This window comes from Stegostoma tigrinum, chromosome 18, assembly GCF_030684315.1.
Source record: "Stegostoma tigrinum isolate sSteTig4 chromosome 18, sSteTig4.hap1, whole genome shotgun sequence".
NCBI lineage: Eukaryota > Metazoa > Chordata > Chondrichthyes > Orectolobiformes > Stegostomatidae > Stegostoma > Stegostoma tigrinum.
In genome coordinates, this window is record NC_081371.1 from 31,004,657 (window position 1) to 31,017,600 (window position 12,944).

The 12,944-nt window shown below is 39.8% G+C and overlaps 1 protein-coding gene across 11 annotated transcripts in view; it reads right to left on the reverse strand.

The window, feature by feature from the left end:
- dock4 (dedicator of cytokinesis 4) overlaps positions 1–12,944 on the reverse strand; it is a 402,360-nt gene that overhangs the window by 12,660 nt on the left and 376,756 nt on the right. For 5 of the 11 annotated variants that reach the window (XM_048548410.2, XM_048548406.2, XM_048548403.2 and 2 more), the window contains 4 exons: positions 11,941–12,022; positions 11,679–11,788; positions 9,500–9,572; positions 1,826–1,942 (listed from right to left, as the gene is read on the reverse strand). In XM_048548410.2, the coding sequence (XP_048404367.1) occupies positions 1,826–1,942; positions 9,500–9,572; positions 11,679–11,788; positions 11,941–12,022 (382 nt within the window). The remainder of the gene's footprint in view (positions 1–1,825; positions 1,943–9,499; positions 9,573–11,678; positions 11,789–11,940; positions 12,023–12,944) is intronic. The other 6 variants (XM_048548405.2, XM_059652434.1, XM_048548408.2 and 3 more) reach the window with 5 other exon arrangements.

A 12,944-nucleotide genomic window follows, 5' to 3' on the forward strand; every position in this document is an offset into this window, starting at 1 on the left:
TCAAAGGAGCATCAATGATGGGATCAGAGGGTGGATGGGTGGGAGTTACACAAGACATCAGACTCAGAGGGGTGAAATGTTTCTAAGAGTGGGGTCATGGTGGGATTTTAGGATGAGGATAAGAATTCCAAATTATTTGAATTGTTGAGAGTTGGGGGAGGAAGGGGTATGAGGAGAGAGGTAGAAAGCATGACATACAAGTTTAATTGGTGCAAGAAATTTAATGTAGGTTGCAGAGTTCTGGCTAAATTGAACATTTTTTAGGAGGTGGCAAATTGATTATGGAAAGTTTGGAAGACAGAGGAAATGTGTGGCAGGCAAGGTCAGTACCAAAAAAGCTGATGTAGGTCTGAAGGTGGATGACACCACGGAAGTGTAATCAGGCAGCTTTTTGATAGAGCTTATGGAGTTGGTAACCATTCTGGGTTGAACAGACGATGAAGTTTCAGATACTCTGATTCGTTGTGTATGTGCAAAATAACAAAATTGATTTAAAATATGTAAATTAAGTCTGACACACACTATGTTTTAAATCATTCTGTCAATTACATATTGATGATGATATTACTCCCACCATTCCCCACTCCATTGTCATTTGAAGCCACATCACAAATACACCAAAAAACTTGAAATCTTAACAAATATAATTATAACTTAATATAAATAAGACAAAAAGATGCTTTTGTTAAGTTATTAAAAAGAACAACCAAAATAAAAGTACTGCAGATGAAACACAAAAAAGGAAAAACAGTCTCCATAAGGCAGTGTCCATATCACAATGCTTCAAATCTTCTTCACCCTCAACACTTCTTTCTCACCACTGCCATCTTCTGCCCACCCCCACTGTGGGACCTTCCTATACATTTGCTCTTTTACATACTCTCTGCTTAACTATCCAAAGCTCCAAACATACTTCCAGGTGAACAGCAATTTGCTTGTATATCTTTCAATCTAATCCAGATATTTTTCTAATAAACACATTCAGTTATTACATACCTCTGGAGCAAGTGGGACTTAAACCCAGGCCTCCTTGAAAAGAGTATCAGACACTACTATGGCACCACAAGAGCCTGCAATTGTGTTTGCTGCTCATAATGCATTGCTGAAACCAGAAGTATTCAGAACACCTCCTGCTCATTTTCAAGAATGCCCATTAGCCCCTTGCTGTTTCACCATGTTACCTTCATTTGAAGATTTCCAGGCCTAGGCCTGTTGCAGTGTTCCAGCAAAGCCTGGGCCAAACAAAATGGCAGGAACCTCATTTCCTGAATTGGGACTAGACAGCCTTCGGGTCTCAACTTTGAATGTGATGATCTTTAGACCCTGAACTCCTTCCTCAATATTGATCACACCTTCAACACCTTTCTTTCCCTTTATCTGCCAAAGGACCTTGTTTACATGGTATTGCTCTCACCAGAGCTGATCTACTTTTGGTCATGAACACCTACCACCAGCACCAACTCTCCTTTGTATCACTTCTCTATTGCCATTCGCATTCCCTCTGCCTTTGTTTTGTACCATACTATTGGTTTCACTTGCGCCTTCTTTCCTGATTTTTTTTACACCATAAAACTCATCAGCTTTCCAGCACCCTTCAATTCTGAAATAAGGTCATATTGAACTCAAAACATTAATTCTGATTCTTCCTCCACAGATGTTGGCGGAGCAGTTCTGTTTCCGCACCATTTTCTGTTTGTATTATAGAAGAACAGCCATTCTGATTAGCTTTGCCAGTGGCCTTGATGTGAATTTCTTTCAACGGCTTTGTCAAAACGCCAAGGTGTGGCCATTATCTAATTTGGAGACAGACTACATATTATTTTACCTGTATGTGGTGGCCTGGGTGGGACAGGAGGTGACACCAGCTTTGCACTGTCTGGTACACAGTTTCGAGCTTCCTTACCACTGTCTAGACTCCAACTACTAGGAGTTGGGTTCATTACTGTGAAAGAATAATACATGCACTGTTTAGAGTCCTGAAAAGAGTCCCTAATTAATTTATTCCATTCTTCTATGTTTACTGTTACATCTTTCAGAGGATTGGTTTTTATTCACTAACATACATTAGCTCTCAAGTTCCATAATATCTGTAGTTTAAAATCTTCATCCTTCTATTCAAATCCCTTTAGGGCTTTGCCCCTACATACCTCTTTATATGCTCTCTGATCACTGTCCAAGGCTCCAAACACACTTCTGAGGTGCAGCAGCAATTTACTTATCTGTCTTTCAATCTAGTCTAGGTATTTTCCTAATCAACCTGTTCAGAGATATTATCACAGATCACTGGATCAAGTGGGACTTGAACTCAGGTCTCCTTGCTCAGAGCAAAGGGCTACCTTCAGTTCTCCTTCAATGTCCCAATCCTTTAAATTTGACCTGTTATGCATCTTGAATTCCATTCATCTAATTTGTTGGATTTTCCTATAGCTCTCCAGGTCCCAATACCTAGAATGTCTTAGTTCTGTGCTTCTACATCATCCAAGATCCATTTCTGTGGCTATATTTTTGAGAAAAAGATCTTTGGCTCAGAATTTAATTTTGTCTGATTATGTTTCTGCGAAGTGACTTGGGAATTATTTTCTAGGTTAAAGGCACACTATGAATTGTTGTTGTCAATAAGCGTATTTTTCAAAATGCATAAAGCTGATAGCTTATTTTGCACTACCAATCACACTACTTTCCTGTATGGTGCATAATAATTTTCTGTGAATAATTATCTGAATGCAGATATAATAAATAGAAATATTGATAAACTGCAGCACTCAAAACATAGTGGTGGGAAAGGTGGGCGGGAAGTGTGTTAAACAACTGTTGCCCCAAAATGCCTCAGAACATTCAATCATGAGTGAACAATCAAGGAACCGTCACCAACAACATATCAGAGACTGAATGTGTATTAAGATAACAAAATGTGGAGCTGGATGAATACAGCAGGCCAAGCAGCATCTTAGGAGCACAAAAGCTGACGTTTCGGGCCTAGACCCTTCATCAGAGAGCTCTCTGATGAAGGGTCTAGGCCCGAAACGTCAGCTTTTGTGCTCCTGAGATGCTGCTTGGCCTGCTGTATTCATCCAGCTCCACACTTTGTTATCTTGGATTCTCTAGCATCTGCAGTTCCCATTATCACTGAATGTGTATTGATGGTTCTCCCCCTACCAGCTTGTTGCTGATTTGTTCATAATAAGGATTATGTGACCAAAGATATACAAGTTATACATATGCATGGGATTTCAAAATAGCATCATATGGGGGTTGGTAACTTTTGTGAAGAGTTATTTTTTCTAAAGTCAAGGTCAGAGTGTCATTCTGGAACAGTGACCTATTCGAGTATGTGTCTGAGAGCAGATGACTGCAAACCCCTATGGTATTAATGGAAATCTGAGAAATACAGGTAGAGTAAACATGTAATACTGTAAGGTTTCTTTTCTAGTTCAGAAGAATCTTGGACAGCTAAGTCTTTTTTTCCCCTCAGTTCAGAGGACACTGGCTTTGAGTTTACAAGCAAGTTTAGTTTCTATCCTAAAGAAAGGATTCTGAGCAAGCCAGTCAACAGTTCGCCTCAGCAGAATGGTTAAGATTATGAAACTTCCAAGCCAGGATAGTATGATTAGAAATCTGCAGGTTATTTGAAAATAGAAAATTTAGATTCTCAGATTTGGTTAGGGCTCATTAAATTGTCCTCACAATTGATAGAAAAGAACCTTAAAGAGTTTACAGATTGAAAATTAGTTATACTGTGTTTTGAAATCATTCTAACTGTCTTTGATATTTGGATAGTTTTTATTTTTTTCTTTTGTTTAATAAACATTGCCTCTGTTGTTAAAGGAAATCTTCAGCCCCATAGGCATGGATCTCAGTGACCAACCATCATGGTAACCAACTAAACAAAAAAAATTAACAAGCCAGATTTCATTCTGAGATCTGACTTAGAACATAGCACAAAGAGCAGTGCAGCAGAGTACAAGCCCTTCGGTCCATGACATTGTGCTAACCTATTATCCTACTAAGATCAATCTACCCTGCATCCCCCACATTTTATTAACCTCCATGTGTCTATCCAAGAGTTGCTTAAAAGTCCCTAAAGTATCTGACTCCACTACCACTGCTGGCAGCACATTCCACACTCCCACCACTTTGTGTAAAGAACTTACCTCTGACATCTCCCCTATACCTTCCTCCTATAACTTTAAAATTATGTCCACGTGTAATAGCCATTTCCGCCCTGGGAAAAAGTGTCTGACTATCCACTGTATCTATGCCTCTCATCATCTTGTACACCTCTGTCAAGTAACCTCTCGTCCTTCTTCGCTGCAATGAAAAAAGCTCTAGCTCCCTCAACCTTTCCTCATAAGACCTGCCCTCCTGTCCAGGCGGCATCTCCTGGTAAATCTCCTCTGCACCCTCTCCAAAGCTTCCACATCCTTCCTGTAATGAGGTGACCAGAACTGAACACAATATTCCAAATGTGGTCTAACCAGAGTTTTATAGAGCTGCAGCATAACCTCACGGCTCTTAAACTCAACTCCCCTGCCCACGAAAGCCAACACACTATATGCCTACTTTACAACCCTTCTTTGGGTAGCAACTTTGAGGGATCTATGGACGTGGACCCCAAGATTGCTCTGTTCCTCCCCATTGCCGAGAATCCTGCCATTAACCCCGTATTCAAATTCGACCTTCCAACATGAATCACTTTACACCTTTCCAGGTTGAATTCCACCTGCTACTTCTTTGCTCAGCTCTGCATCCTGTCAATGTCCCGTTGCAATCTGCAACAGCCCTCCACGCTGTCCACAACTCCACCAATCTTCAGGACATTGGCAAACTTACTAACTTACTCTTCCACGTCCTCATCCAAGTCATTTATAAAGATCACAAAGAGCAAAGATCCCAGAACAGATCCCTGCGGAACACTGGTCATTGGGCTCCAGACTGAATACTTTCCATCTACTACCATTCTCTGTCTTCTATTGGACAGTTAGTTTTGTATCCAGACAGACGAAGCCATGTTGACTATTTCTAATCAAACTGTACTTTTCCAAATAATCACAAATACTATCTTTCAGAATCCTCTCCAACAATTTGTCCACCATAGAAGGACCAACTAGTCTGTAATTTCCAGGATTATCCCCATTCCCTTTCTTGAATAAGGTAATGACACTTGCCACCCTCTAATCTTCTGGTACTACTCCAGTGGGCAGTGAGGACGCAAAGATCGTTGCCAAAGGGGCAGCAATCTCTTGCCTCACTTCCCATACCAACCTTGAGTATATCCCATCTGGCCCAGGGACTTATCTATCCTCATGTTTTCCAAAATTTCTAGCACATCCTCCTTCTTAACATCAACCTGTTCAAGCATATAAGCCTGTTTCATGCTGTCCTCACAAACATCCAGGTCCCTCTCACTGGTGAATACTGAAGTAAAGTATTCATTAAGGACCTCCCCTACCTCCAGTGACTCTGCGCACAAGTTCCCTCCACTATCTTTGATTGGCCCTATCCTCACTCTGGCCATCCTTTTAATCCTTTCATAAGCATAGATCATCTTGGGGTTTTCCTTGATCCTACCCGCCAAGGTTTTCTCATACCCTCTTCTAGCTCTCCTAAGTCCATTTTTCAGATCCTTCCTGGCTACCTTGCAGACCTCTAGAGCCCCGTCTGATCCTTGCTTCCTCAACTTTACCTAAGCTTCCTTCATCCAAGGTCCCTTTACCTTACCATCCTTTCCTTGCCTCAGTGAGACAATCCTCTCCAGCACTTGTAGCAACTGCTCCCTAAACAACCTCTATATTTCTGTCGTGACCTGTCCTGTAGCTCCATGAAATGGGATCACAAGACTATTGTTAGTAAGCACAAGGGAGAAAAAGCCTCTAAATGATGAAGCAGTGAGCTGTTGGGAAGATAAGTAGTGGTTGTGAACAATTGTCCATGTTTTCATCTGCCTGAGATGTTTACTGGGGTTCAGAGTGATAGTCAGGCACTTCTAAATCAGCTAAGGCCTAGGAGAGAAGTTGGCTACAAGGCTAGTGTGGGTTGAGAAGGAGGAAGCTCAAAGGCAGGGAGAGGAAGGCTGCAGGTGAAGAGGAAGGTAATAAAGAAGTAAGGAGAGGGAAATTGCAACTGGCAGAAAGATTACACTGCAAAGGGAAGGAGACAGAGAGGTTGACACAGGGATGGGGAGAAAGAACGCCACAATGGTGATCAAGTAGTAGCTACAAGAGGTGGCAAATGGAGGCTGCAAGGGGTGGGAGAAAAGATGGAGGGTGCATGGCGAAAGAAAGTGTGTTTAAAAAGGAGAGAAAGCAACTTTAAACCGGTCAACAAATTAATATACAGCCAATTAGTGCCAGCTGAACTTAAAATCACTGAGGAGTTGAACTCCTTAAAAATGAATATGGAACCTTTAGCTTTACACTGCACAAGCTCAGCAGCTACATGCAAAAAAAAAGTGGTGGGTTCTATTGTAACAAATACCGTCAATTATTAAATTTAATGTAACACTGAGATTGGAGATGGTGAAAAAAGAAACTCGTAACTCCCTGGTTACAGTCTTCCAGCATTGTACATATGCAATGGAAGCATATTAGTTGTGACTTCACCAGTCTGCAGGTGTGAGGGTTGCCTATGGCGAAAGTTAAAATAAAATAGCTGAAGATGGTGCAAGGTTGACATAAAATGCCTGAAGAGGTTTTACAGCTAAAATAGCAGGCTGGCATATCCTGATGCTTGAATTTAAATTATAAATTGAATGATAGTAGTCTGTGGAAAGGGGAGTAGATCAAAGGTAATGAGGTTAAAACAACACAGAGGGCCTTCGAAATGCATACATCAGGGTCCTGTTGAACAAAAAGTGAACATCCAGCTACTGCCTGCACTGTGAGTTTGAAAAAAGAACATCCTTGAAAAATGCTGATAGGTATCCTTTTTCAAGCTAGTCCAAAATTTGATATTTAGCATGGGATAGAATTGAAGGGACAAATCTACATCAGTTAAGACCTTCAATTATAGCCACATATTTTATTTATATATAAATGGAATTTTAAAGATATAGGCATTAAGGGATTTAACTACATTCCAGTAGAAATTCAGTCTAAGGCAGTTAGATTATTAACATAATATTTGGAATGTGCTTGAGTAAGACATATTGGGACGACCAGGATAACTGATAAGGGGATCTGGTAAATTTCCTGGGACAACGTAAATTTACTATGGACTGATTCTACACTCTGATTAGATGTATGTGTAATTGTATGATTGGTTTGTAACAACCAAAAACAAATGTACAACAAGTGTCTGTTTCTCTTTGTTCAGTGGGGAAGTCCCTGAACTCCTCAAGGCTTTCTTCTCATTGGTGTAAAACAATAAACTTTCCACGCTAGAAGTAGAGCTGGGTATGAGGTGAACTTATACATCTTATTTAGTCATTCCATCCTAACACAGGTATGTTTAGGGTAACACGATGTGAAGCTGGATGAACACAGCAGGCCAAGCAGCATCAGAGGAGCAGGAAAGCTTGACGTTTCGGGTCGGGACCCTTTTTCAGAAATGGGGGAGGGGAAGGGGATTCCTATTTATTTCAGAATCCCCTTCCCCTCCCCTATTTCTGAAGAAGGGCCCCGACCCGAAACTTCGAGCTTTCCTGCTCCTCTGATGCTGCTTGGCCTGCCGTGCTCATCCAGCTTCACACCGTGCTATCTCAGATTCTCCAGCGCCAGCAGTTCCTACTATCTCTTTTTAGGGTAATGTCATTTTGTGTGTAGAAATGTGTCAATTATTTTGAACAGCAATCTTTGCTGCTAATGGTGGATCTTGGGTCAAGAAATGGCTATAGAGTTTGAAGCAGATAAATGCAAGTTATTGTATTTTGGTAAGACAAACCAGAATGTTTAATGGTAGGGCCCCAGAGAGTATTGTCGAACAAAGACACCTAGGGGTACATGCACACAGTTCCATGAAAGTGGCATCACAGGTAGACAGGGTGGAGAAGGCAGTGTTTGCTACAGTTGCCTCCATTGGTCAGAGCATTGAATATAGAAGTCTTAAGGGGCAGAGGTAAGATGAACAGCCAAGGCTTTTCCCCCTTCCCCCAGGATAGGGGAGTCCAAAACTAGAGGGCATAGTTTTAAAGAGAGAAAAGAAGGATTTAAAAGAGACTTGAGGGGCAACTTTCTCACCTAGATGTATATGGAACAAGCTGTCAGAGGAAGTGGTAGAGGTGGGTACAATTACAACATTTAAATGACATCCGGACTGGTGCACAAAAATGAAGGTTTAGATGGATATTGGCCAAACACAGGCAAATGGGACTAGTTAAGTTTAGGAAACCTGGTTGGTGTGGGTGAGTTGGGCCAAAAGGACTGTTTCTGTGCTCTGTGACTCTATGACATAAGCTTATATTATGCCACTTCAAATCAAATGGTATCTAGCAAATTAATGCTTTCCCTCTGTGTTATGGCTTTAAGTTGAATGCTGCACAGATAATTATTGAGAATATTGTTGAATTCTTCTAATTACACATCTGTGAGAGTCAAAATTCCCCATACATTGTCACAAAAACAGAAGGCATTGTTACAACTTGACTGTATCACTCAGTGAAGTAGTTAGTAAGAACAGAAAAGAAAAAGACAAAAGGAAAGGCCTGAAGAAATCTCAAGAAAAGATCTTAGAAAGTTCTCAACCCCAGTGAACTGGCCCTTCCAAAATCTAAAATTCAGAATTAATTAGCTGAACAAAGTATGTATGTGGACAGAACAGTAATGTGAAATCTAAGAGACATATACAAAATTCTGTTCAAAGCAAGTTGAAATGGATGACATCTGTAATTTGTGATTGGTGTTATAACGGCCAAGAATGAAGCAGAGTTTCCCAAAAATCATAACTAGATGTTCAACCATTGCAAGTAAAAATTTTAAAAGTTAGTAAGTTTGAACTACATAAACAAAAATGTTCAATTTGAATCCATAGAAGCTATAATAATACTATGATGTTCTGGTCAAACCAACTCAAGTACTGTTAACAGTTCTGATCAGGAAATGAGGGGCATTGGAGAGAATAACTGCTTTGACATGCACAGAAGACGCCTGAGAAATAAACTTACAGATCAGACAATGGAAATAAGTAACTTCAGAATATTGCTTTAAATAGAACACAGATAGTGCTATAAGCACTCAGAGCCAAAACTAAATACACGTAAGACTAGTACCAGGAAACTATTCTTTGAACAACAGATGATCAATGCAACAAACAGTTTTCTAGAATAGTGCAGTTAAAAATCCTGGAATTACTTAAGATAAATTTCAATGCTGAAATAACAAGACTATTGGGTATTTCAGGATGAAAGGATTATGGTAGCCTGCAGGTTCTCCTCATCCGTATATTCCGATTTTGTGCACAATTTTTAGATTGACCAACTGATATCTATTGTCCAATAGTAATTGACAGCAATGTTAATTGCTAAAGAAATGATATGTGTAGAAAGGAAATTATAGCATAAGCCCACCTTTTTCAGGTGCAGATAAATTGGGATCACTTCTGGGCATGCAGGAATCACCAATCTGCTGGGTAAGTGTCTGCTGAAGAACAGAAGGTTGAAACAATGCATGAGAAGCACCAGTTCATAAATTATTATAAATTGGTATAATGGCTCTAAACCAGCAGCTAAAGCAGCAGCCGGAAATAAGACATTGCTATCATAAAATATCTGGTAAAATTATGGCACTGTAAAAGATCACAACAATTCCGCACTGTTCATAAGCAACTAGGGATTTTTTTATGAATGTAGGATCTGTCGTAAAAGATATATATTGATGACAAGCTTTTAAAATGCAGATCATTGCTTAAAATCTTTCTACAAAGCAAAATTTAATTTCACAATGGTAGCCTCATACGTCACCAAAGAACACTGTTGCACTTTACGATATGGTGAATAATACATAATCAGCATTTTAATCTCCCCAAGGTTATAAATAAGTGAGAAAAATGCAATAGCAAGTTTAAAACCATTCAGACAGATTACCATCCTCATTATACATTATTTTTTGACTTGTGCACAAAAATGAAAAAAGAAACAATTCAAAAGCAGCAGTTTTCTCCTAATTTTATTTGATTATCTTGTTAGCCGGCATTTATTTTGATCTAATCACTGCTTGCTTCCTTGTTTAGCTCTGTTCAGGATTGACAGATAATAATTTTCACCTTCATCCCGTATGCAAGCCTCTAATTCTTTTATTCTGTGTTCAGAACATAGATAAAGTCCCTCATCAAACTAGTTTCAGCTAACTGATGGAATTTCACCTTTTCATGTTCTCAGGAGTACAGAAGTCATTGAACCAGATCTTCAGGTCAGCAGCCCTGGAGCCTTTCAATTTTCCAGTCTTGGTTCCAGTTTGACTCGAGCAACAAGCAGAGTCAGGAGGATTAGTGGCACAGTGTAGCTGAAGTGAAGATACTGACTCACTTTTTTTTGTGAAGAGTTTATAATGTCCCCGTCACCTACAACATTGCACACTCTCCCTCGATAGTGGTCACTCCTCCCTGATACCTCACCAAGCCTCACAGCCAGTTGGTCACTCCCCCTCCTCCATAATGTTCAGTCTGAAAATGCTCATTCCTCCCACACTTCCCAAAATACTCAACCCACCCTTGAAATTGCTTCCTTCCTCAGTCACTGCCCCTCAACAATGCTCTGCTCCAATCATTGCTCATTGCCTCCTAGCTCATCACCCAACCTTTCCATTCTGAACAATGTTGCAACACCCCCACAAACACCTAGACAAACTTGACATCAGTTGGATAGGTGCCAGGCCCATGAAGTGTGGTGATTAAATACTGTTTAGAGGTTGTGAGAGCATTGTTAGGAAGAGAACAGATGGTGATGTTTGGGAGCGTGGTCAGAGGAGAGAGGTCTGGGATTTATACATAATATTGGGGGTTCATAAAACTGTGTCACGGATGCATGGATGGTGAGCAGAATTGGTGGGGTGTTGTTGGGCTGTGTGTGTAGTGGATCCTTGCCACGCTGAGCTTTGTTGGGAGTTGGGTTGGGGGAAGTAGTGGTGTGTTGATGTGTGTCAATGTTGCCATTGTGCTGCAGTGTTTTGACACTCCAGCTGAATTATTTCAAGCTGCAATCTTCAGCAGTTGCAAGAAAATGGTCAAAGTGAATCTGCCCTAAAAAAAAATTGGGGAAATATAGGGAAGAGTGTTTGGGTAGGTTCTGGCAATCTCATTCCAGTAGGCATTCATGCAGTAATCTGGGCCAGATAAAACTGGCAAAGGGAAGTTTAAACTATCCATACATGTAATGTGCACATGTCAGGATTTTCTCAGAGTCCTGAGGCACATCAGCAACTTAAATTAGTGCCATTCTCCATTCCCATGTCAGAAGGTACAAGCCTTTGTTTCCAAAGGCCATTTAATCACCTATGTGTCAACTTCTCTTTGATTGTGTTTTGAACCAGACACACATTCATCTTTTATTCTCCACGAAGCTAATCACAAAGCTTAAACTGCTGTTTCTCAGAAGAAATGGTTCATTCTATTTTAAATGCTTCAATAAAGTCCACATTTCGTAACTGAGAAAATCAATTACAAGGCAGCTCAAGTTTTGTACGTGGCATTTTGTATCTTCATTTGAGAGAAAATCTGACAGTAAGTGCTTTTTTTTATCATCCACTTACCTGTGCAGGTTCCACAGATATTGGATAAATTGCACTACAAGGTCGTTCTCTGGGAGACAAACATGTATTTTCTCTTGAATGTTTGTGTTTATCAGATAGCAGCGGGGAGCCTAAAATATACAGTAAGGAAACACAGTCTTTCTTTTAAGTCATTTGGCCATAATATTTCCACTAACTCACAAAGAATTCAGAGCTGAAAAAATTTACATGTTTTAACATATAGTTTGAATGTTACCACTTTAACTGGATTGAACAGACCTACCTCTGGCACTGGATGGAGCTGAACTAGTAACATTTGGAGATGCTGAATGAGTGGAGCTTAAGCTCGAGGTAGATGGACTTGCCTACAAATAATACACAATTTAATTATTAATAAAGAAACTTGTCTTTTAAAGACCAGTAGCTCACTTTTAAATTGTTAAGAGAATCCCAACCTAATTCTACAATAAACTATGTTATAGCATCACATCTTGCAGAATTAAGGGGTAGGTGATGGCCTAGTGATTATATTGCTGGACTGTTAATCTTGAGATACAGATAATGTTCTGCGGACATGGGTTCAAATCCCACAACAGCAGATGATGGAATTTGATTTCAATTAAAATATGATCTGGAATTAAGAGTCTAGTGGTGACTATGAATCCATTACTGATTGTCAGAAAACCCCATCTGGCTCCCTAGTGTCCCTTAGGGAAGGCAACAGCCATCCTTACCTGGTCTGGCCTACATGTGACTCCAGACACACAGCAATGTGACTGAATCTTTATTGCCCTCTGCGCAATTAGAGATGGGCATTAAACTCTAGCCTAACCAGCAATACCCTCATCCCATGAATAAATAAAAAATAAATTAGCCAGCCATTCAGGGACAGCTGTATTTAAATAAAGAAATAATGACATCAGATGTCTCATTTTCCATAATTAGTGCTGGATGCTTAGAAATAATCCACCTATATATATATATATTTTAAGTAATAATTATATATTTAATATAAATAATATATTAATAATATGATTTGTATGTTAAGAAAAATATTAGTAATAGGATTAACAATGAATTGAGAAGATGGTCAATTCAAATAGCATTTTTGCCACTTTATTGGAGCCATGATAGTGAAAGTTTTCAAAAGCAATCAGAAGCAGCTTGCTAGTGCATTTCTCATGTTTCCTCCCAAAAGTGATGAACTGTGAAGAAATACTGCAAATGGTTTGCTGATATGACTGGTAATTTACTGTAATCAAAGCAAGTTACCTTGCTGCACTTTGA